The following is a 26,456-nucleotide window of genomic DNA, read 5'->3' on the forward strand; positions in this document are numbered from 1 at the left end:
TCTCCATTCCCACCTCACTCCTGGGGGTAGGATATTACAAAATCTCCATTCCCTCCCGACTCCTGGGGGAAGGATATTGCAAAATCTCCATTCCCACCCCACTCCAGGGGAAGGATATTACAAAATCTCCATTCCCTCCCCTCTCCTGGGGGAAGGATATTGCAAAATCTCCATTCCCACCCCACTCCTGGGGGAAGGATATTGTAAAATCTCCATTCCCACCCCACTCCAGGGGAAGGATATTATAAAATCTCCATTCCCACCCCACTCCAGGGGAAGGATACTGCAAAATCTCCATTCCCACCCCACTCCAGGGGAAGGATACTGCAAAATCTCCATTCCCACCCCACTCCAGGGGAAGGATACTGCAAAATCTCCATTCCCACCCCACTCCTGGGGGAAGGATACTGCAAAATCTCCATTCCCACCCCACTCCTGGGGGAAGGATATTGTAAAATCTCCATTCCCACCCCACTCCTGGGGGAAGGATATTGCAAAATCTCCATTCCCACCTCACTCCTGGGGGTAGGATATTACAAAATCTCCATTCCCTCCCCTCTCCTGGGGGAAGGATATTGCAAAATCTCCATTCCCACCCCACTCCTGGGGGAAGGATATTGTAAAATCTCCATTCCCACCCCACTCCAGGGGAAGGATATTATAAAATCTCCATTCCCACCCCATTCCAGGGGAAGGATACTGCAAAATCTCCATTCCCACCCCACTCCAGGGGAAGGATACTGCAAAATCTCCATTCCCACCCCACTCCTGGGGGAAGGATACTGCAAAATCTCCATTCCCACCCCACTCCTGGGGGAAGGATACTGCAAATTCTCCATTCCCTCCCCACTCTGGGACCAGCCAGAGGTGGTGTTTGCCGGTTCTCCGAACTACTCAAAATTTCTGCTACCGGTTCTCCAGAACCTGTTAGAACCTGCTGGATTTCACCCCTGGTTGTGACTTTGAATGGTTGTTAAATGAATGGTTGTAATTCGAGGACTGCATGTACAAGGGACAAGCCTTTCATTTCAGACAGTTTCCCCTTAGAATTATTTATTTTTTAAACACTCACTTTTGGCCTTTATCTTGATCATTTGACTTTTACTGTACAAAGGGTTCCACTGAATGCACAAGTCTGTCACATTCAGATGAAAAATTAGAATTTTGGCAGATCAGACAGATTGGTGTTTTTAAAAACGAGGCAAATTTAAAATGGGTGTCTACGGAGAGTCTCAGTCATCCAGGTCATGGTTGTCCCAAAGGTGCTTTTTCAAGAGGCAACTGGACTTTCCGTTTTTTCTTTGAAGACGTTTTGCTTCTCATCCAAGAAGCTTCTTCAGCTTTGACTGGATGGTGGGGAATGGGGATGGGTGGACTTCAGCTCCCAGAATTCCGCTATGTTGACTGGAGGATTCTGGGAATTGAAGTCCTCCCATGTTAAACTTGCTTAATTTGAAAAACACTGAGATAGATGAACTGCATTAGTCAGAGAAAGTAGCAGAGAGAAAAATAGAGAAGTGTACAGCTGATCCTCCACTTATAACCAACGTTTCCATAGCTAAGCAACACAATCGTTACGTGAGTTTTGCCCCATATTATGACCTTTCCTGGCACAGTTGTAAAGTGAATCACTGCAGTTGTAAGTTAGTAACATGGCTGTTAATTGGTTTCCCCACCAACTGCTTGTCAGAAGGTCACAAAAATTGATCACATGACCCTGCAACAGTCATAAGTACATGCCAGTTGCCAAGCATTTGACTTTTTATCACGTGACTACGGGGATGCTGCCACAGTCGTAAGGGTGAAAAGCAGTCATCAGTCACTTTTTTCAGTGCCGTTGCGACTTCAAACGGTCATTAAACGAATTGTTGTTAGTGGAGGACTACCTGTACCTTAATTTGGCACAGCAGAACAGGATGAATGGGTGAAAAAAAGAAAGTTAATTGTTCACCTTCACTCTCCTTCCGTTTCACCAAAACCGAGCGGACGGGTTTCATTGGCACGTCCTGCCTTGGCAGTCTCTTAAAGCCAGACATCAGGACAAGCCCACTGGTGCTTCCTTTGTGATGGTGCCCATTGGCCAGAGGGGGCCTATCAGACCCGCTGTCTTGGCTCCGCCTCTGGTAGCCCCCCTCTTGGCTCCGCCTCCGGCTCCTGAGGGGATGCCTGCGGGTGCTGTCATTGTCATCCTCACGATAATGTCCCGAACTTCTCTCGCTGGACGAGTCCCCATCGTAACCGCGGTTATGTTCTGCTTCTGTCCGCTGCCGGCTCTGCCCGGGATGTCTGCCCGAGGGGGCTGACTCACCACCTTGGTACCCATAATCCTCATCCGAGTCATCGTTTCTCCCATCCGTTACATGTTTAGTAGGAGTCAAGGAAGGCTGGCTTCTCGGCTGGCTGGATTTGGCAACTGGCAGGTGGATTTTTCTGGGTCTTTTTACCGTCTGCAATAAGAAAAAAAGAGAATTTGCATCTGGGCTAATGTTTCTCAATCTTGGTAACTTAAAGATATGTGGACTTCAATTCCCAGAATTCCCAAGCCAGGGGAATTCTGGGAATTGAAGTCCAAACATGTTAGAACTTACTAAGGTTGACAAACACAGCTCGGGGCTGTCCGCTTTATTAAATAAATAAATAAAAAAACCCCACCCCAAAATCTGTGCAACAAAAGATTCAAACCATCAGGTGAATTAAAACGGAAGTATGAAAAGTTGTAATTTTTTTAGGCAACTTGTTCACTTTTCCTGTCATGGGGAGGAGAATATTCAACTCCCACTCAGCAAAAACTTTGGCATAATGGTTTTCCTCAACCATTTTTTTTTTCAAGCTTGACAGAGATTTTGCCTCAACATTAAAAAATAACGAGGGCTACAAAATAACTGAAACTGGATTTTGATGCCGTTTCCTAGCAGTCAAACCATAGTCAACTTTAATAACAGAGCCAGTTTAATCGAATGGCTAAGACACCAGGCTAGAAATTGGGAGACCGTGAGTTCAAATCCTGCCTTCGGCACCATAGCTGTCTGGGTGACTTTGAGCCAGTCATTCTCTCTCAGTCCAACCCACCTCACAGGGTTGTTGTTCTGAGGAAAATAGGAGGGGAAAGGAGTATTAGGTATGTTCACTGCAGTGTTGGGTTGCCCCCAGTTCTCACTGGTTCTATAGAACCAGTAGTAAAACCGACGGGAGGCTCCGCCCACTGACCCTGACATCATCAAAATGCTTCTGCGCATGCGCAGAAAAGCACGCGGGCGAGCAAAGCAAGCGCGCGTGTGCAGCCCCGTTGCAAACTGGTAGTAAAAGTAAGTAGAACCCACCCCTGGTTCACTGCCTTGAGTTATTTGTAAAGGTAATAAAGGTGGGATACCAATAAATAAATATAAATATACAGTATGATCGGCGGTGGGTTTCTACCGGTTTGCCCCAGATTGGGCGAATCGGTAGTGGCGGCGGCGGAAGACTCCACCCACCCGCCCAGACGTCATCACGGACACTCTGCGCATACGCAGAAGGTTCTGCGCATGGGCAGAAGTGCTGCGTGCACGCTCCCAGTTCCGAACCGCTAGTGAAGGTAAGTGGAACCCACCACTGAGTATGATACATTTATTTTATTTTTTATTTTATTTCAAATTTATATACCGCACCTTCTCTCGAAAGACTCAGAGCGGTGTACAGCCAGATAAAAACATACAATACAAACATTAAAAAACAATTAAAAGGATATATATTAATTTGGCCCCAGTTTAAGATAACAAACCAATTAAAAATTAAAAATATGTTAAAAAATATGTTAAGACAGCCCAGCTTCCTGGAAAAAGAAGGTTTTAAGGGCAGGGCGGAAGGCACCGAGGTCTTGGATTCTCCTTATCTCTGGGGGCAGCTGGTTCCAGAGGGTAGGTGCCCCCACAGAGAAGGCCCTCCCCCTGGGGGTCACCAGCCTACATTGTTTGGCTGATGGCACCCCGAGGAGGCCCTCTCTGTGGGAGCGCACGTAGATCTGTCACTCCTATTTTTATAGGACGAGCAAGGAAACCAGAATAACAGAATAACGAAGTTGGAAGGGATCTTGAAGGTCTTCTAATCCAGCTCAAGCAGGAACTCCTACCTATACTATTCCACACAAATGGTTGTTCCATCTCTTCCCCTGGTTAATCGTTTTAACTGCCACAAAATTTCTCCTTAATTCTAGGTTGGTTCTCTCCTTGATTAGTTTCCACCCATTATTTTTTGTTCTACCTTCAGGCGCAGAAACCAGGACATCTTTACGTAACCTCAGCTTTCATTTTTCTGAACTGAAAAGCTATCATTATCTGAACAAGTCAGGATACTCAACCATTATCAAACTTGACTTCAGCTTCTTGGCTCATTCTGAGTATAGGTTAACCTTAGCCAGGGATGGGATTCAGCCGGTTCGGACCGGCAAACCGGATGCTAATTTTACATCTGGTTTGCCGAACTGGTAGTTGCAAGGATTGGCTGGCCCCGCCCAGCCTGCCCCTCTCCTCCCAGGAGTCTCCACGTGGCCCGTTTTGGGATGCCAGGTAAGTGCAGGGCCCGCACGGAGGCTCTGGGAGGGCGAAAAACGGGCCTTTCGGAAGTTCCGGAAACAGGCCCATTTCCGGCCTCCGGAAGGCTTCTGGAGGCCATTTTCGCCCTCCCAGAGGCTTGAGGAAAGCCTCCAGAGCCTGGGGAGGGTGAAAATGTCCCCCCCGCCGCTGTGGTGCAGGAGGCCGAGTAGGCCACACTCACCCATCAAATGGGCAGAGAACCAGTTGCTAACGTTTTTGAATCCCACCCCTGACCTTAGCTAATCTTGCAAAAAAAGAAAGAAAGAAAGAAAAGGACAAAAAGATTTGGAAGTCCTGCCCCTTCTCCAACCGAGCTGCTTCAGCTGCACTCACAATATTAGCCACCTTGCCACAGGTTTTCAAAGTGGAGATGGCGAAAGACGAAGACACGTTCTCCATGGAGAGGCCGTTGACCATGGCAATCTTGTCCCGGGTCCTGCCAAATGTAAACAGGGAGTTAAGTCAAGGCCTAACAAGTGAGAAAGAAGCCACGACGTTTCCCCTCTCCTCTTTCTTTTCTCAAAACATTTAAAAGAGTATTAAAAATCTCTTCAACCTGCTTTTACCACATGGGACATTTCACCCACCCTGCCGTGGTCTGCAAATGGAAGTACTTTTACTGTGCTCCTTTAGGAAACCATAAGGTTCTAGTCCTCATTGTTCCAAATGAACAGACTAGAATATAATAGTAACATAGGAAGCTGGCTTACACAGCTTACTTTTTAACCTATATTTTTTACGATCATTCCTGTTCCTGGCTTCTTCAGAAATCACAAATGGGGTTTAATGCACCCGTATTTAGAGATGTCAGAATTGGATCTATCTATGGCATATAAGCCAAGGACACAGCCTATTTCCCATCTTGAGACCTTCTCCATGTAAAAAACCAATAAAAATATTTTTTAAAGCAGCATCAGTGGTGGGTTTCAAATTTTTTTACTACTGGTTCTGTGGGCGTGGCTTGGTGGGTGTGGCTTGGTGGGTGTGGCATGGCTTGGTGGGCGTGGTGGGCATGGCAGGGGAAGGATACTGCAAAATCTCCATTCCCACCCCACTCCAGGGGAAGGATCCTTTAAAATCCCCATTTCCTCCCAATCAGCTGGGACTCGGGAGGCAGAGAATAGATGAGGGCGGGGCCAGTCAGAGGTGGTATTTACCGGTTCTCCGAACTACTCAGAATTTCCGCTACCGGTTCTCCAGAACTGGTCAGAACCTGCTGAAACCCACCTCTGAGTAGCATGCACACAAATACAGTTGTTTGAGATAGCAAAGAAATGTCGTGGCATAATGTGGCACAATGGAAGTAAAGTGCCAAGAAGAGGATGCCAAGATCACCCACCCGAAGCAGAGAGTTTGACCATTTGACCATTTAACGTTTACATATAGTCCTCAATTTGCAACCACAATGGAGCCTGGAATTTCCATCATAAAGGAAAATATGGCAATAATCAGTGGTGGGCTGCAACCGGCTTAACAACCGGTTCGGTGAGCGTGCACTTTGCCTAACGCGCTTGCGTGCAGCGTTCGAAATATAGCAATTTGAAGGTCAGCTGCTTACCTTCTAAGGCAGCCCCGATAAGTAGAACGGCGGAGGTGCGCAAATCAGCTGTGCGGCGTGAATCAGCTGAGCCAGAAAGAAGGAAATATAGCACAGGATAGGGCGGGGCCAGATGGGCGGGGCCAGCTGATCGTCAGAACTACCGGTTCGCCTGAACCAGTCTGAACCAGCAGCAGCTGAAAATAATGCTGAGGCACTCACATGACAAACCCAGTTTTGTGACCTTTTTTTTTGCAGGGTGAACACTGCAGTCGTTAAGCAAATTATTCATTCCTATGGGTGGAAACTGACCCAAAGGGTAGGTTTTCCAGCCCCCAAAATCAGAAATTGCATCATGTGACTGCAAAATGCTTCAACCGGTAATAAAGATGAACCAGTTGCCATGTGACCAAAATGCAGTCACGTGTCTGTTCTGTGTGCATTGTGTGTGTGTTTGTATGTGTGTGTTTGTTTGTGTGCGCCACCTTTAGCACTCCAGAATCGGATGATAGGTCCCTTTTTGGGGCAAGTGGTTGTTGTAACTTTGAATGCTTGCTAAGTGACCAATCGTAAGTGGAGGGCTACCTCTAAGTGCTATAAGTAAGAAATATTAGCCTGTTTTTTTCACCAGAAACATCTCAGCTAAGGTGGGTACAGTGTAGGCACTGAGCAAGCAAGCAAGTTAGTGCCCAAAGAGATAATTTACACAATTGCTGTCCCCACAAAGCATGACCCGTTGGTCAGCCATTGGTTAAACTCAGTGGTGAAATCCAATTTTTTTTACTACCGGTTCTGTGGGTGTGGCTTGGTGGGTGTGGCTTGGTGGGTGTGGCAGGGGAAGGATACTGCAAAATCTCCATTCCCACCCCACTCTGGGGCCAGCCAGAGGTGGTATTTGCCGGTTCTCCGAACTGCTCAAAATTTCCACTACCAGTTCTCCAGAACCTGTCAGAAGCTGCTGGATTTCATCCTTGGTTAAACTGCTATGACATCACAGAAAGCAAACAGCAACTGGGTCTTGGCAGTCCCAGAGAAAAACTTTCATTTTTCCCTGATTCGTGAGTTTGCTTGTTTAAAGCAGGGATCACCAACCTTTCGAACCTCAGGGGCCACTAAATTCATAATTTTAAATCCCGCGGACCACTAATATGATCTGCCTAATCTGCCTGACCAGCCAGGTGGGCGTGGTTAGGTGGTCATGGGACTGGGTGGACATGGCCAACTCGATGTCACTCATGTTGAGGGACGCCTTGCCAGCCTCTACTCGCTACACCTCACCTGCCCGCCCGGGCTCCTTAGGGCCCCAACAGGAAGCAGTTGCTGGAGCTAAGCAGCCACCACGAGAAAGAGTTGGCAAAAGAGCTCAGTTCAAATTGGATCTGACTGAGAAGGAATCTCAGTAGAAGCACCTCACTATGAGCAGAGGCTTTCCAAGCAGAGGGAAGACCTGCAGGAGTGCAAGGCCAGGTACCGGCACCTGAAGGCTCAGTGGGCTGAGAAGGTCAGCAGTTCCAGGACATGATGCAATCCCACTGGAACGAGGCCCTCTGGCTCCTTGCCACCAGCAGCACTTCCCTCCAGCCTTTGCCCAAAGCCCCACACCAGGAGGCTGAAGCAGACCCCAAGTCAGAATTTCTGTCCCCCTCCGATCTGCACAAAAAGACCCTGAAGGGGGAGACTCTCTGCAGCAACACAAACCTTCATTGCACATATCCGGCCCAGGGGCCGTAGTTTGAGGACCCCTGATTTAGTGTAATATAAAAAATGTGAATATTTTTTCTGCGGACCATCAAAATTTTCTCACGGACCACCAGTTGGTGAACGCTGGTTTAAAGTACTCACTGGAGTCTTCCAACAGCCGGGCCTCCAGGCACCACATCTGATATGACAATAGAGGTATCGCCATCTGAACTGTTTGGACGATCGCGGCCACCCGAAATGGCAATGCCAAAACCCTTCCGGGGATCCTGCACGAAAGGAGAAGTGGTTAAGATCTTTCCCCGAACTTCTTGTTGCAAGAAAATCAAAAACAACCCAAGGCCAAAGGAAGAAGGTATAATGTTACGAGGAATGGTGGATCAGGCCCAATAAAGAGACTTGAGTCATCAAGTAAAATATCTCTCTTTTATTTGCAGGTTCATCATATCATCACTTGGATACATCAGGAACAGGATCTGGAACATGGAGGAGTGTACCCACCTTTTATACCTGTGGGCGGGGATTCAGGTAAGGAGGGGTCTATGGGCGGAGCTGACCTGGTGGGTGTTTGGGTTAACCCTTGCACTACTGCGCTATAGCTGATCCCTGGCACGGGCAGAGCATTTATGCCTGACAAATCCCCCTCTAAATGCCTGACCCGTGTCTGTAGGCCTGACTGACTGGTTGGTACCCTGGGGTGGATGTTGAGCTTGGAAACTAAGTGTGAGTGTTGCTTGCCCTGTAGGGGTTTCGTGAGTATGTCTGAGGTCTGCTCTTCTGTATCGCAGTGTATGGCCTTTATGAAACCAATTCTGGAGAGCTGTCTAACGTGCTTATACTTAATGTCTATGTGCCTTGACCTTTGCCCTACAGCGTCGGACATGGATATCTCTATGGCGGCTTTGTTATCTTCGTAGATATTTATTGGGTAAGCTGGTTCTCTCCACACGCTGGCGAGTAGGTCGTCGAACCAGATGAGATTGTTGGCGGCTTTGGAGAGGCATATGTATTCAGCTTCAGTAGTCGAGGTTGCCACCAAGATTTGTTTGCCTGTGTACCAATGCACCGGACAGTTATTTAAGTAGAATATGTACCCAGACGTGCTTTTGCGGCCTTTGGCGTCTCCGGCCCAGTCAGCATCAGCGTAGCATGAGAGGATGGGTTCTTCGGATTTTTCAGGCTCTAGGGTTAAGCATGCATTGACACTCTGTTTCAGGTATCTTAGCACCCTTTTCACTGCGTCCCAGTGGTATGTGGTGGGTTTGCTCACGTGCCTGGATAGTAAATTAATGGATAGAGCAATGTCCGGTCTTGTCCAATTAGCGATATACAAGAGGGAGCCTATGATTGACCTGTACAGCGTGTTGTCTCCAAATTCGGGTGATTCATCATGCATGTTTTTTAGGAAGTCCGCCTGCATGGGTGAATCACATCCCTTGGCGTCTGCCATGTTGCACTTATGGAGTAACTCTTCTATTTTCTCTTTCTGTGACAGTTGGAAACCTTTTGGTGTTTGGTTGACTTGTACCCCCAGGTATCGGTTTATCCTTCCAAGGTATTTTAGGGTGAAATGCTCGCCCAGTCTGCTGGCGAAGGTGTTGCGGTTGGCTTCATGTTTGCTGATGTATAGAATGTCATCCACGTAAACTAGGATGTATTCTGGTGAGTCCCCCTCTTTCCTGGTGAAGAAACAGTTGTCAGCTATGGTCGCCGTGAATCCCATAGACTTCAGGGCCTCTACCAGGCATTCGTACCATCGTTTGCCTGATTGTTTTAGTCCGTATAGGCTCTTATGAAGTACCCAGGTGTCCCCTCTGTTGGTTTCTTTGCTGTGGGGGGCTCTGATGTATATCTCTTTGTCTAGTTTGGCGTGCAGGTAGGCGGTCTGCACGTCGAACTGGTGCACCTCCAGCCCTAGCAAGGATGCGATGACCAAGGCGCTTTTGACGCTTTCTGTTCTTACGGTGGGCGAATAGGTGTCTGTGTAGTCCTCCGGAAACCTTTGGGCAAACCCCTGGGCAACTAATCTTGCTTTGTATAGGCTTTGGCCACCCTCTAAGTTCTTGACTTTGAAGATCCACCGGGTGCCTATTGTGTTCTTGCCCTCTGGGACTTTGGTGGGGGTGTATACCTCCAGCTTCCTCAGGCTGTCCAGTTCTTTGGCCATGGCTAACTCCCACTTTGCCCTCTCCCCCTGGGGTAGTCTCAGTACCTCTTCGTAGGAGTTTGGCGTAACGTGGTTCGTGTGCACGTGCATCACGTAGTCATTTAGCCTTCTTGGCAGCTGGTTTCTGGTTGACCTGACCGGTCTGGTTGCTGTCTGCTCAGTGTCATGCAGATATCTGGCCTCTCTTTGTGTCAGTGATTCGACACTTATCTTGGGATGATTCTCTTTCCATCCCTCAACTTTGATGCCTTGGAGGTTGGGCTTAGGCCTGCTCCCTTCCTGTCTACCCACTGTCTCGTTTTTGTTTTGATTTTGCTCGATTGGACTATCCTCCCGCTTGGTGGGTACCTCGTTTAAGTGTATTCTGGACCAGTTGGCTTGCTCATGGAATGCCGCTGTTCTAGAGACCACAAACCTATTATTGCTGTCCACAAACCTGAAGCCCTTGGTTCCTGGCTCGTATCCCATGAACCTGAGCCTTCTGGATACCTTATCCCCTTTCTTGCGCAACTGCTTGGGTATGTGTACATCAGCAGTTACACCGAACACATGTAGGTGTGCTATCTGTGGCTTCTTGTTATACATGATCTCGTACGATGTTTTGTCTATCACACTGGACCACGTTCTATTTAGTGTGTAGTTGGAGTAGACCAGGGCTTCAGACCAGAAGTGTTGGCCAATGCCCGCGTCCTCTAAGGCGCACCTGACCATCGTTTGCAGCGTGGAGTTCCGTCGTTCTGCGACCCCGTTCTGAAAGGCGGAAAACGGGGACGACGTAAAGTGAATCACGCCTTTGGACCTGAGCCAATGGGAGAAGTCCTTAGATAGAAATTCAGACCCTCTGTCGGTCATGATTTGTTTGATTTGTTTGTTGTTTTGGGTTTCTACCCTTTTATAAAACTCTTTAAATTTTTGGAAGGCCTCATCCTTTTTTCTTAAGGTGTAGACGAAGCCATATCGACTATAGTCATCCACTATGGTGAGGAAGTATTTTTTCTTATAATTTATGGATGGCCTTAGGGGCCCTACCAGGTCCATGTGTACTAAGTCGAATATTTGTTTGGCGGCATGTAACGACTTCTTGGGTCTGGGTTTTACCTTTAGTTTTGAACACTTGCACACCGAGCACTCGAGGTAGTTTTTACAGTTTTTTATTATGACACCCTCGGTACAATTAGCCATTTTCTGTATCACGGGAAAACTGGCGTGTCCAAGCTTCCGGTGCAGCAGATGGGCACAGTCGTCATGCATTGGTTTGCCTATAGAGGGCCTCTTTTGGGTGTGTTTGTTGTGTTGTGTTTCTGGTGTCGTGTTGTCATCGCTATCTATCTCTCTCCCGCCTATCTGTTCACCCTCAGTCCTGTCTTGGTCAGTGTCCTCTGCGTCCTCTGAACTGGTGTTTATGCTGTGGGTGTAATTCTCATGGAAAGTTATGTAAGGTAACCCTTGGTTAACGGTTACTCTTCCTACATCTTCCCCATCCTTGCTAATTTTGACATTGCCTTTTGTGAAGGTTACCTCAACCCCTGATTCCTTGCTAAGCTTTACTGCGGCCAGGATGTTGTGGGGTATCTCCGGGACTAGCAGTACCCCCTCTATTTTTCCTACGCCTGGTAATGTAATTGTCCCTTTGCCTGTTACTCTAACCTGGTTTTGGTCTGCAACTTTGATCGAAAAATCCTCTCTCTTGAACGATGAGAGTAGCTTCTGATTGTATGTGGTGTGGTTGGAGGCTCCCGAGTCTAGGAGCCAAGAGCTGGTGTCTTTGTCTTGGTGTGTGGTGTGTGTGTGCTCCCCTATCCCATATAGGGACCCTGTCCTGCTGTCGCGTGAACTGTCTCTGTTCCCCCTCTTATCCCTGGGAATGGGTGAGTCTCTACGCCTATACCTTTCTTCGGATGTGTGTCTTTCTGTTTGTCTGTATCTATGCTCTGGCCTGCCCGTCTCCCTATAGTTCTTGGGGCAGTCCCTTTTGATGTGTCCCCTCGACCCGCAGATGTAGCACTCGGGCATGTTGTGTTGTTTCTCTTGGAAGACTACTCTCTTCTCACTTTTGTGTTCTCTGGGAGGGCCGGGGCGGCTCCTCCTCAGATTATCTTCTGCGATAAGCTTGTTGGATAGCTTCTCCACTGACAGCATCCCTAGGCTAACGGTGTCTAAGTGTGTCAGGAAGTTATTCCATGAGTGATCTAAAGAGTTGATTATCACACTCTTCATGATTTGGTCGGAAATAACTTCTCCCCTAAGGTGTAGCTCTGCTCTGGTACCGCTTAAGGACACTAGGTGCTCACTCATGGGGGTCCCTGGCTTAAGTCTGGCGGAAAAGAAGTCTTTGGAAATTTGTGTGGTGGTGGACACACTCTCACTGTAAAACAATCCAAACATTTTCCCTATAATTTCTGATACTGTGAGGTTATGGCCAATACAGTGGTAAATTGTGGGGGAAATACTGGCAATTAAAAGATAGAATGCCCTATGGTGCATGCAATCCAGCTCTAAAGTCCATGGCCTCTCTGGGGGGTCATTAATAAAATGAGACATGTTTTCTTTTAGGAATACTACCTGGAGCTGCTGTGACCGCTCTAGGATATTACCCCCATCCATCCTCAACTTGGGAAAGTCAACAGGTAAGTTCCCAGCACTAGTAGTAAAATTACTTACTGCTGGCTGCTGTCCATGGTTCCTTATGTGCCTATAGCAGCAGTAAGGCATGGGAACGCTTGCCGGTAGTTTAAAAGTCCCGCTTTGTAATTTTTTTCTTTTTTCTTCCTCTAGGCGGAAGAGCGCATGCGCGAAGTCCATTTCAGCTCCGCCGTCGCCGAGGAAGGACCTGTTCGCCTCGGCCTCGGCCTTGGGGGTCCAGGTGTGCTCCGGAAGGCGTCGTCCAGCAGCTGCTTCCCCGGAATGAAGATCCTGGCGGTGCTGGGGCTCCGGCGACGGTTGTAAGTAGCTGCCCCAATCCATGCGGTCCGGGGTGCGCGGCCTGGGCGATCGGAGGCGCGGTGTCCCTGGGGTGCGAAGGTGGGCTGGCGAATCGTCACGGGCGTCGGTAGCTCTTGGGTGGGTGCTCCGTTGCCCCTCTCCTCGCCTTCCCTTTTGTTTTGGCCTCTCCGGCTTCTCTTTGGTGATCTTGAGGCCTGGGCCGAAGGCGGCGGCAAGGGTCTTCATGGCCCTATCCACTTGCCGCTCGCTGGGGGTGTACCAGGGGTCGGAGTCGGATTCGATCCCCTCTCCCTGGTCACTTTCATCATTGTTTATGGTCCGGCATTTTTCGCGCGCCGGCCATTTTGAATTCTGTTTGCTGATTGGTTGGGGGTCGGCCATCTTGTCTGACCACGTGGACAAAGATGGCCGCCATTTCAAATTTAGAGCGGGGCTTTGGGGCTCGGTGGCCGTTGGGGGTGCCCTTTTGGGCGATCCACTCACCGAGTCCAGCTCCTCAAGTTCGGAGTCCGAGCCCTCTTCGCTCCTTGCCACCTCGCGGTCGATTATGAAGTTCCGCAGGTCGGCAAGGAGGTTCTTGTCGCCGGCTCGCTCTTTCAACAGCTGCAGGACGTCGAGTCGCAGCTTCTCTTCATCTTGATCGTAGTGGTGGGCCCTTTTCCCTTTCTCGATCTCCCCCCTTTCTTCCGTCTCGGTGGCTTTGGGGGTGGTTGAGGTTCCTGCCTTCCCTGGCGAGTCCGATGGGTTGCTTTCCCGTTGCCTCGGGGGTGTCGCCATTCTGCAGGTAGGTATGGGTCCTTGTCTTGTGTCTTGGGATCTCTGGGCCTTACTAACCATCCTCTGCTACCATTTTGTTACGAGGAATGGTGGATCAGGCCCAATAAAGAGACTTGAGTCATCAAGTAAAATATCTCTCTTTTATTTGCAGGTTCATCATATCATCACTTGGATACATCAGGAACAGGATCTGGAACATGGAGGAGTGTACCCACCTTTTATACCTGTGGGCGGGGATTCAGGTAAGGAGGGGTCTATGGGCGGAGCTGACCTGGTGGGTGTTTGGGTTAACCCTTGCACTACTGCGCTATAGCTGATCCCTGGCACGGGCAGAGCATTTATGCCTGACATATAAGGATATAGCAACTGATATAAGAAATAAATGCAAAATTTCTTTTGGGTGGGTTGTTGGTGCTCTGAGCTTGGTGGTTTTCTTGAAGATGTTTCATTACCAAACTAGGTAACATGATCAGTGTTAATATGAAATTGGGGTTTTGCTCTGAGTGTTGTGGTCCACCAGCAGCCTGCAGATCTGGCAGCGGAGTCGGACAGTGAGGAGGCTGGGGAGGATCATGGGCCAGTCCTGGAGTCTGGGGAAGGCCTGGACGAGGGCTCTTCATTGGAGGCAGAGATGGGGCCAGGGCCATCTGTGAGTGATGCATGGACTCCGGAGCCTCCAGAGTCGGACAGCACAGAGGCAGAGGAACAGAAGGAGCCTGTTCCTAGTGCACGCATGCGCAGAGCTGCCAGAAGGCAAGAGCAGCTAAAGCAAAAAGGACGACTCGGGAGTAAGGCCAAGAGATGATTGGCCCCTCCCATAAGGCTTAATAGAGCAGCAAAGGCTCTTGGGCTCTTTGTAGGAAAGCAACGTTGCTAAATCTGCTTCCAGTTGGCGTCTCTTGTTTCTGAACTTCGTGGGGCTTTTTTTTATTTATTTATTTATTTTATTGAATTTCTATACCGCCCTACTCCCGAAGGACTCAGGGCGGTGCACAGCCATGAAATAAAACACATAGATATACAAGAAAGTATATCTTTGCCAAGAAAGGCCTTTGGCAGGGTGCCAAAGAAGATAAAGGTTTGTGATAAGCCCGAAGGACTTCTTCTGGAAGACTTGGTTTGCAATTAATTTGGACTAAGCTGGGAATGAAGTAATTCTCAGCTGTTATAATAAAATAGGTTTGTTTGGGACTAATTGTAGTGTAATGACTAAGTGAGCCTAGGTCACAACACTGCACTTTCTATTAGCATGGATGACGCTACCTAAATTGATACCGTAATGCAAGAAAACCACCAAGCTCACAAAGCACCAAGGTCCCCACAGTTTAACCCTGAGCTACAAATATTCTCTTCTATTTCTTTTGTTTTATTGTTTATTGACTGAGATTCAAGGACTGAGTAAACCCCAGCAAGTCCACAAATTCTAATGATCACGTTGTGCCAAAGGTGCTTTTTCAAAAGGCAACTGGACTTTGTGTTTCCTTGAAGAAGTTTCGCTTCTCATCCAAGAAGCTTCATCAGTTCTGACAGTCAGAACTGAAGAAGCCTATTGGATGAGAAGCAAAATGTCTTCAAGGGAAAAGAAAGAAAGTCCAGTTGCCTTTTGAAAAAGCACCTTTGGGACAACCATGACCTGGATGACTGAGAATCTCCATAGACAATGAATGCATTCTAAATAAAATAATTATTAAAATAAAATAATTGTAAATATTTTCTATTTTTACTCTCTGATTATTGGCGTATAATATATATGGATATTTTGGCGATGTTACACTTTGATAGAAAAATTATTATACATTTGGTTTTTATTTTTTTAACTATATTTAAAAATAAATAAATAAATAAAATAATTATATAACAAAATAATATTAATTTAATATAATAAAATTTATTATATATATATATATATATATATATATATATATAAAATACAAGTCAATTTATTCCACATTAAAAAAAATCTATGAATATCGCAGATAGAAAAACAAAAGAAAAAATATTAATATGAAAACTAACATTTCAAACATGGAAATATGGAAGTATAAAACACCTGTGGCGTGAAATTATTACTATTTATTCAATTCTTATGGTGGCTGCTACAATGCCTCTACTTACCCGATTCAATGTAATGGTATATTGCTCCCAGATGGTCATTTCCTCCATCTCTGCAACCTAAAAGAGCACCAAAAGGGGAAAAATTATTGAAAAATCCCAGAATTCTGGAAGTGAAAGACATGCCAGGATCATCTATCTAATGGTTTCCCAAACATTTTGGTTTGTTTATTGTTTTACATGCTGAAGAATGATTGAGAATCTCTAAGAGCTTTGTTTTATGTGAATGACATATCTATCGATATTGACTGAAAAAATTAAAACTGAGAAATGTAAGAATATTAAAAAGGTTCCACATTTAAGCAAGAAAAACAAAATGCACAGATACAGTATATGTGGTACCTGGCTCAATTGTGAGAGGGCTCTTGGAGCCCTACTGGACAATCACTTAAATATGAGCCAGCTGTGTGCTGCAGCTTCCAAAAAAACCAATGCAGTGCTAGGTTGCATTAACAGAGGGACAGAATCAAGATCACATAAAGTGTTAATACCGCTTTATAATGCCTTGGTAAGGCCACACTTGGAATACTGCATCTAATTTTGGTTGCCACTATGTAAAAAAGATGTGGAGACTCTAGAAAGAGTGCAGAAAAGAGCAACAAACATAATTAGGGAACGGGAGGCTAAAACATATGAAGAATGGTTGCAGAACTGGGTATATCTAGTTTAATGAAAAGAAGAACTAGGGGTGACATGATAGCAGTGTTCCACTATTTGAGGAGTTGCCACAAAGAAGAGGGAGTCAAACTATTCTCCAAAGCACCTGAAGGCAGGACAAGAAGCAATGGGAAACTAAGCAAGGAGAGAAGCAATTTAGAATTAAGGAAAAATTTCCTGGCAGAACAATTAATCAATGGAACAACTTGCCTCTAAAAGTTGTGGATACTCCATCACTGGAAGTTTTTTAGAAGAGATTGGACAACTATTTGTCTGAAATGGTGAAGGGTTTCCTTCCTGAGCAGGGGGTTGGACTAGACAACCTTCAAGGTCACTTCCAACTCTATTATTCTGTTATTAGATTTCATAAGCACCACCACCATTTAAAGAACCACTGGTTTAATCCAGCCTCTGCCATGCACAGTAATGCCTTAATTCTGTGTTTCCCAATCTTGGTAGGTTTTTAAGACTTGTGGACTTCAATTCCCAGAATTCCCCACCCAGCATGTTAACAAGGTTGGGAAACCCTGACTTAATCCATCCTTGAGAGATGGCCATCCAGAATCTTCTTCTCCATTGATGGAGAACCATGAGCAGCCCGTTTCCTCTGTTTTTATGTATTTAATTTCTATAGTTGCCTATCCCAAGTGACCCTGGTCGGCGACAAATTTACAGAATGTATAGATTCTACTTAAGGACGGAAGGCTGGCTGGGGAATTCTGGGAGTTGGGAGTCCAAATATCTTAAAGTGGCCAAAATTAAAAAGCATTGTCCTAGACTAGGGATGTCAAACTCTATTTCATGGGGGGCCACATCAGGGTTGTGTTTGTCCTCAAGGGGAGAGGCTGGGGGCAGGGGGTGTGGCCAACTCAATGTCACTCATAGGGGGGAGCACCTGTGGTGGCCCAAGTGCTCTGTCAGAGAAACGGGGCTCCCGAGTTCTATTTCCAGGAGCGATGGCCTCCTTCAATCTTCTGCCAGCGAAAACTGAGTTCGGGAGGGATGCACGGGACCCTCGCAAACTCCGTTTCCGGCTGCGATGGCCTCCTGCAACTCTCTGCCAGCTCCATTTTAGGCTGCGACAGCCTCCTGCAACCCTCTGCCAGCGAAAACAGAGCTTGTGAGGGCTGCACGCGGCCCTCCTGAGTTCCGTTTTTGCTGACAAGAGGCACCGCGGGCCAGTCCCTCACTGTTTCCAGGGTGACCCCGTGGGCCAGATCTAAGCACTCAGCGGGCCGGATTCGGCCTGCAGGCCTTGAGTTTGACACCCCTGTCCTAGACACATGAAGTTGACTCCAGGATTTACAGTTTTGATTGACGTTTCATTCTCCAAACCTTTTCAACAACCACGGATGTTTTTTTATAACTGCACAGCACTTTATACAATTACTGTGTAGTTGTATAACTACACAACCGTTGCAGCTTTGGAAAAAGAAAAGCTAAAGGCAATTTAGAGCTGGCTTTGAATATGATTTTCCTGCCCTCCTTTTAAGTGGAAGGACTGGATGGTATTTTGCAGCGGAAACGTAACACCGAAATATTTTAAGGAAAGGAAAAGTAGGTCATCTTTGAAGCAAATCTTACCACCCGCTTCTTGCCAAGGAGCCAGAAGACGTAAGATACTTCCCTGCAAACTCCTTGAGGGATTCTGCACAGCCTTTTGTGGTATATTTATGGAAACAATTCTCAAGGCATTTGCAAGTAAATGCCCCAGACAAATCTGCCAATGTAATTAAATGCAAAGGGAGACGTGCCCTTCTGTTGTGCTTTTAAATTCAAAAATGGGATTTCAAAATCAGGAGCTCAGGCTCCCTGATAGTGTTGTATATTTACCGAGATGAGCTGCAAAATGCCAAGAAAACACTAATTTCAGACGTTCCCCTGGTCCCGCCGTGCAAACCAATTAGCACCATGAGATTCTAAGTGTAGACAATTCCCTCGAGTCATGTGCAACTTCTGGTAATTTTTTTCTTGGCGCTGATTTTTTATTTATTTGCACGTTTATTTTTAACCTCACCTTTATTGTTGTTTATAAATCATTCAGTAAAATAACATGAACATGATTATGATTTTGCTGCTGCTTTCTTCTAGGTAGGATATTAGTGTCAGGTGCGAAAGACCAAGCCCATATGTTCAATTAAACTGATTTATTGCTAAAAGCTATGCACAGGAATTTTCTCAACCAAAGGTCAGCACCGGGTTAGAGTTAGGTAAGATTCAATGGCACTCAAGGGGGATTTTGGACTCATTTATGGCTACACAGGGATTCTCTAGGCTGATCCCTCTTATAACTCCACCCCCAAGTTCTGCTGCTCATTCTACAATTTTCTTCATTACCAATCTAGATTTACTGGTGGTCTCCCATCCCCATTCTAATTCTAGGTTTCTTCTTTCTTTGATTAGTTTCCACCCATTCCTTGGGAGGAAACCCTATACCATTTCAGACAAATGGTTGTCCAATCTCTTTATAAAAACATCCAGTGTTGGAGCATTCACAATTTCTGGAGGCAAGTTGTTCCACTGACTGATTGTTCGCACAGGAAATTTCTCCTTAGTTCTAAGTTGCTTCTCTCCTTGATGAGTTTCCATCCATTGCTTCTTGTCCTGCCTTCAGGTGCTTTGGAGAATAGCTTGACTCCCTCTTCTTTGTGGCAGCCCCTGAGATATTGGAAGACTGCTATCATGTCTCCCTTAGTCCTTCTTTTCATTAAACTACAAATACCCAGTTCCTGCAACCATTTTTCATATGTTTTAGCCTCCAGTCTCCTAATCATCTTTGTTGCTTTTCTCTGCACTCGTTCTAGAGTCTCCACATCTTTTTTACATCATGGTGACCAAAACTGAATGCAGAATTCCAAGTGTGGCCTTACCAAGGCATTATAAAGTGGTATTAACACTTCACGTGATCTTGATTCTATCACGGCTGGCTCATATTTCTGTAATTGTCCAACTCACTGTCTCTTAATGATTGGCACAATTACCCAACAGCTTTCATACCTAAGGCGGAACTAGAATTTACAGTCTCCTGGTTTCTAGCCGGTGCCTTTATCACTAGACCAAACTGGTTTTCTGGGACAAGACTTTAATTGCATTCTTGCAATCATCACCATCTTGGTGATTGGTGAAGCATCTTTTTTGATTGCTTCCCTCCACCAAGTACCTTGCCTGAGCCCATTTCAGCTGGGGAGGGGAAAGTAATTATACTCACTGAGATCTAGCAGCTTGTAACATTTATCATGTCATTTGGGATATTAATGGAAAGTCCTCTCACAATACAAAAGAGGGAAAAGTATAAAGGAAACTGCAAAACATTTTGTGCTGAACTACTCTACTATAACAATTCATAAGTGCATCATTTAATTTAGTGCACAACTGCATTTCAAAAGAATTTCAGAATACCGTATTTTGAGTACTGTACTCTGGAAATATGACCAGAAGATGCTCAGAATGTACAGTTTTGGGGTCAAAATGATCCTCAACTGTTCAAAATGTTTGTACTCCAAATAGGGCATCTACCAACATTTCATGCACAGCCTCGGGGAGGGGGTGGTGGGAATCAACCTGTTTTGGTGCACATGATGTTATGAACTGAAAGTACTTCATATAAGGAAGTCTCCATGTTTGCAAACTGTAGAAATATGCAATTAAAGAACAAAAGCTTGAATTTATCTAGTAAAATCATTTAATATGTTTGAATATAGTCTTATATAACTGTATTGACCTTCTGTACATTGTCTAAAAAAAATGGCCTGTTTATTTTTTCCTTCTTGGCCTGTAACACTAGAATAGAATAGAATAGAATAGAATAGAATAGAATAGAATAGAATAGAATAGAATAGAATAGAATAGAATTCTGTGATTGGACACACAAGGAATTTGTGTTTGGTGCATATGCTCTCAGTGTACATAAAAAGAGAAGATACATTCGTCAAGAATCATAAGGTACAACACTTAATGATAGCCATAGAGGACAAATAAGCAATCAAATCCTACTAGGAAACAATCAATATAAATCATAAGGATACCAGCAACAAGGTTACAGTCATACAGTCATAAGTGGGGAGGAGATGGGTGATAGGAACGATGAGAAGATTATTGGTAATAGTAATGCAGACTTAGTGAATAGTTTGACAGTGTTGAGGGAAATATTTGGTTAGCAGAGTGATGGTGTTTGGGAAAAAACTGTTCTTGTGTCTAGTTGTTCTGGTGTGCATTGCTCTATAGTGTCATTTTGAGGGTAGGAGTTGAAACAGTTTATGTCCAGGATGCGAGGGGTCTTAGAATTCTAGTAACACCGTGATTTTTCAAAGGTATGGAGCTTAGGCAGACTTGCAAAATTGCAGCCACAATAACGGATTACTCCCACAACTGGGACCAAAATTTCCATTGCTAAGCAAGCTGGTTGTTAAGTGAATCGCACTCAATGCTAATTGCTGCAGTTGTTAAGTGAATCACATGGCCATTAAGCGAATCAGGCTTTCCCTATTGACTTTGCTTGTGGGAAGCCAGCTGGGGAAGTTGCAAATAGCAATATTTGGTAAATCTATGCCAGTTGCCAAACATCGAATTTCTGATCATGTGACCGTGGGGGATTCTGCAACGGTCCTAAATGCGAGGACTCATCATAAGTCACTCTTTTGGTGCCGTTGTAACTTCAATTGGTTGCTAAAAATGGTTGTAAGGGCGAGGACTATCTGTATTGTGAATACCAGAAAGAACTTCTAGGTTCAGAGGCAGTCTATCTCAAGAGAAAAACAACAAGAAGGCGGCACTGGTCTTCATATACCCAAAAGAGATGAGGATAAAGATGGGGAAATAGAACCTCCAGCTGCAACAAGCAGTCTACCTGAGATTTAGAATTTAGAATAGGATAGAGCTGGAAGGGACTTTTGAGGTCTTCTAGTCCAGCCTCCTGCCCAAGGAGGAGACCTATACCATTTCAGACAAGCGGCTATCCAGTCTCTTCTTTAAAATTAGATTGTTTCTTAATTAAAAAATTAGATTACTTCTTTAAAAAAAAAGATTATTTAGAACCGAACATAAAATGAATGCTCCTTCAGGCTCAACTCACAGGAAACAAGATGCTAGATTAGCATGTCCTTCAATTTTACCCAAGAAGGCACATACTTTAATATTCCTAAACAACGAATGCCTAAAAACCAAACTGGTGCTAAAAAGGCCACTCACTTAGCTAGATAAAATAAATACAGTATGTTGAAACAAACAAGTAAACAACTCACTACAGATAACATCAGCAATGGCTCCAAAGCAATTTATTAGGTGAGTATTTCAAAATTATACCAAAGGCTGAGTAACTTAGAATTTGGCAACAGGCTAAATGAGTATCAAAGTAATGAGAATGTCGTGAGCTTGTCTGTTTATGTACCAAGTCAATATTGCCTCATAATGACCACATAGATAGGTTTTCTCCAGGTTGATCGGTCCCTAGTCTGTCTTTTAGGTCTCCCAACAGCATACAAATAGCCCTCAACTTACGACCGATCGCTTAGTGACCATTTGAAGATACGACAGATCTCCCCAGGGTTAGTTACAATCCAGATTCGAAATTCCCATCATCCACACCAGAGGTCTTCAAACTTGGCCGCTTTAAGACTTGTGGACTTCAACTCCCAGAATTCTCCAGCCAGCATACCTATGCTGGCTGGAGAATTCTGGGAGTTGAAGTCCACAAGTCTTAAAGCGGCCAAGTTTGAAGACCTCTGATCCACCCCCTCCCCCATGGTCACATTTTGGGTGCTTGGCAGCCATTTGCAGGATCCTATGGTCACTTGACTATGATTTATGACATTTTCTGCTGAAAATCAACCTTTACCTTCCAGTTTCCTACAAAAAAACACCCATTGCAGATAATGGATATGCTTAACGACCATGGCATTCTCTTCATGATTGCCACCGAAAAGGTCACAAAACTGGGTGCAGTCATGCGATGACCTGTTTAACAACCCACACTACTTACAACAACAATTCTGGGCTCCATTAAGGTCACAAGCTGTAATGAGCCCAACATTTCCATTGGAAAGCAAGACGGGTGTTAAGCGAGTTTTGTCCCATTTTATTTACTTATTTATTTATTTATTTAATTTAATTTATATACCGCCCTTCTCCCGAAGGACTCAGGGTGGTGAACAGCCATAATAAAAACAATGTACAAAAATAGAATTTAAGAGCAGATTAAAATAATTAAATCATGGGCCGAATTTAAAACTCTCGTTTTAAAACCAATTGTAAAACCCCATTAAGACCAAATTAAAATCATTTATCATTTATGATATTTTCATAAATTATTTCCAAATTAAAATCATTTATGACCTTTCTTGCCACGGCTGTTAAGTGAATCGCTGCAGTTGTTAAGTTAGTCACATGGTTGTTGAGTGAACTGGGCTTCCTCATTGACTTTGCTTGTCCGAAGGTCGCAAAAGGGGATCACGTGACCTGGGGGGCAGTGCAACTGTCATAAGGTACATGCCAGTTGCCAAGCATCCGAATTTTGATCACGTGACCACGGGGATGCTGTAATTATTGTAAAAGTGAATTTACAGTTTTTCAGGGCTGTTGTAACTTTGAACGGTCATTAAATGGTCATTAAGCTCTGCAACCAAACAAGACAAACACATTAACAGAGACTTCAGAGGATAATTAGAACTGCAGAAAAAAACAATTACTACCAACCTGCCTTCCATGGAGGACCTGTATACTGCACGAGTCAAAAAGAGGGCTGTGAAAATATTTACAGACCCTTCGCATCCTGGACATAAACTGTTTCAACTCCTACCCTCAAAACGACACTATAGAGCACTGCACACCAAGACAACTAGACACAAGAACATTTTTTTTCCCAAACGCCATCACTCTGCTAAACAAATAATTCCCTCAACACTGTCAAACTATTCACTAAGTCTGTATTACTATTATTCTTCTCTTCATTCCTAGTATTTATCTGTTCCCATTTGTTACTATAATCATGTTGCTTGTATCTTTCAATTTATATTGTTTTGTTTCCTAGTATGATGTTAGTTTATTAGTAACCTTGACTATCACTAAGTGTTGTATCTTTTTATTCTTGATGAATGTATTTTATTATCCTGACAGCATATACACCAAAGACAAATTCCTTGTGTCCCCAATCACACTTGGCCAATAAAGAATTCTATTCTATTCTATTCTATTCTATTCTATTCTATTCTATTCTATTCTATTCTATTCTATTCTATTCTATTCTATTCTATTCTATTCCATTCCATTCCATTCCATTCCATTCCATTCCATTCCATTCTATCCTATTCTATTCCATTCTCTATTCCAGTCCATTCCATTCCATTCCATTCTCTATTCCATTCCATTCCATTCCATTCCATTCCATTCCATTCCATTCCATTCCATTCCATTCTCTATTCTATTCTATTCTATTCTATTCTATTCTATTCTATTCTATTCTATTCTATTCTATTCTATTCTATTCTATTCATGAACTGTTATAAGTCAAGGACTTCCTGTACTAGAGTTTCCAGATCCTGGGCAATTTCAATGGTTCGAGTAGTACAGTATCATCAGGGTATCACAGGTTTCTTCCTCCAATTTTCAAACTGTGCTCATCTTCTAACCCTAGGCAGCCTCTCTCATACAGAGCCAGCATGTGTCTTTAATTGTTAATGATGCTTAATGGATCCAAGGTTAAAAAAAGAAGCAAAATGGCAATAAAGGAGAAAGGTTTCCTTAGCACATAGTCTTATCCAAGACCAAAGATGCTTCTTTCTTGAAAAAAATGGTAATACAGGTAGTCCTTGACTTACCACCATAATTGAACCCAAAATGTATATTGCCAAGTAAGACATTTGTTAAATGATTTTTGCCCCATTTTACGACTTTTTTTTTGCCCTAGTTGTTAAGTGAATCATTGCAGCTGTTAAGTTAGTAACCCGGTTGTTAAGGGAATAATAATAATAATAATTTTATTTCTATACCGCCCTTCTCCCGAAGGACTCAGGGCGGTGTAGTAATCTGGCTTCCCCAGTGACTTTGCTTGTCAGAAGGTCCCAAAAGTTGATCATATGATCCCGGGACATTGTAACCGTCATAAATGTGAACCAGTTGCTAAGCACCTGAATTTTGATCACCTAACCATGGGAATGCTGCCACGGCCGTGTGAAAACAGTCATAAGTCACTTTTTTCAATGCCGTTGTAACTTTGAGTGGTCACTAAACAGACTGTTGTAAATTGAGGACTATCTGTATTTTAAAATAATTCATTCAATGAATAGAATACAAAAATTAATTAGGGCTTGGTTGACCAATATTTAGGCCTTACAGTTCCAATGGGAAAGCTGGAAATACAGAAATTAAGGAAAGGAAATTCAGGCTGAATCTTGGCACAAATTTCTGGATTATTTATTGATCTGTGTCCCTGTTTTCATAAATAACTCAAGGTGTCAAACATACTTAATACTCCTTCTTCCTGCTATTTTCCCCACAATAAAAACTCTGTGAGGTGGGTTGGGCTAAGAGAAGGACTGGCCCAAAGACACCTAGCTAGCTTTCATGCTTAAGGCAGGACTAGAACTCCCTGTCTCCTGGTGATTGGCCCAAAGTCACCCAGCCGGCTTTCATGCTTAAGGCAGGACTAGAACTCCCTGTCTCCTGGTGATTGGCCCAAAGTCATCCAGCCGGCGTTCAGGCCTAAGGCAGGACTACATTCAGCAGTGACAATTCTGCCTAAAACAGAGGACTGCTCCTCCATCATGGAGAATTTCAAATAGAAACTCCTCTGTCTGAAACATTAAGAAGATTCCTTACATGAAGCAGGGGGTTGGACTAGATGACCTCTGAGAACTCATCCATTTTATAATGGCTTGCAGTTGCATGAACCGGCAAAGGCTCTCCAAAAAAGTCCAGCGGACTAACGTTTCTTCTCTATTCCTGGTTCTTGTCTCCTTTTTCATCTGCGGGGGGGGGGGGGGTGGAATTCGAACCCGCAACCTTGTGTGTCACGGACCCACAATCCAGGACCCCACAAAATCCCACAAGCTCTGTGAGGAGGAGCCTTGCTCATTAAGGCCATGGGGAAAACGGCAGGCTTTGTGCCCCATAGCCCATAACTCTCTGGAAAGGCAAACAGTTCCCTCAGATACAATGGGAGCTGTCGCAGCTGGTGACAAACCTACTTTCCTGGACTGGTGACTAGTTAGAGCTATCTGGAAAGTTTTTAGTTTATCTCAAATAACCCTGATCTGAATATGACTGCCACCATCGCCTTCCCAATGCCTACAATTCAACAGTTTTACAAGCAGGAAAGTCTTCCCCTCCTCTCCCCCCCCACCCACTCCCTCCCCACAGGGCATTCTCTCCATTCCACAGGGATACATCTGTTGAATGACTGCCTGATCTTGTCCATTTGCTATCTGGGATACTGAGATCTGGAGAAGAGAAAGCAGCAGCAGGTTTCCATTTCAAAAAAGCCCCCCACCCCGGTTCAGCATGGATGGAACAACAGAATTTGAGTAGCCTATTTCTTTCTTGGGAACGTGATACTTGGACTTCAGCCACGTCGTAGAAACCACATTCCACCCCCAAAACACAAAACAATCCCACACCCCACACATGCCAAGACGTTGACTGTGAACAATTCAATGACCTGCATTCTTCCGGGTGTCCCAAACGCAACTCTCGCCCCTTCGTTGTTTCTCAGTCAGCAACCCAGCCGGGATGTTTACAAAGGAAAACGGCGGAAACATTTTTCAACTTCATTCAACTTAAGGTTGCAATCTTGGAAACGCCAAACGTGTTTCGGAAACTGCCCAGTCGGAACAGCCTATAATATGATCACCTTTGTGGCCCAGACCAGCTCCAATTGCACAGCCAGTTTTGTGATGAAAGTGCTGGGCCCAAATCAGCCCAACCTGTCTGGCGGGATCAAATCATCAAGATTTAATTTGGAGCAGTGCAAACAGGAATTTTAACTCTATTTTTTTTTTGCAGC

At 44.8% G+C, this 26,456-nt stretch overlaps 1 protein-coding gene across 1 annotated transcript in view; it reads right to left on the reverse strand.

Moving 5' to 3' along the window:
• TJP3 (tight junction protein 3) overlaps nt 1-26,456 on the reverse strand; it is a 73,003-nt gene that overhangs the window by 28,110 nt on the left and 18,437 nt on the right. The window contains exons 2-5 of the mRNA XM_070931847.1: nt 15,809-15,865; nt 7,951-8,075; nt 4,905-5,007; nt 1,952-2,447 (exon numbers count right to left, since the gene is read on the reverse strand). Coding sequence (XP_070787948.1) covers nt 1,952-2,447; nt 4,905-5,007; nt 7,951-8,075; nt 15,809-15,856 — 772 coding nt within the window. The 5' untranslated portion in view covers nt 15,857-15,865. The remainder of the gene's footprint in view (nt 1-1,951; nt 2,448-4,904; nt 5,008-7,950; nt 8,076-15,808; nt 15,866-26,456) is intronic.

This window comes from Pituophis catenifer, unplaced genomic scaffold (genome assembly GCF_029215685.1).
Source record: "Pituophis catenifer annectens isolate HBS135680 unplaced genomic scaffold, rPitCat1.0.hap2 SCAF_1, whole genome shotgun sequence".
Lineage (NCBI taxonomy): Eukaryota > Metazoa > Chordata > Lepidosauria > Squamata > Colubridae > Pituophis > Pituophis catenifer.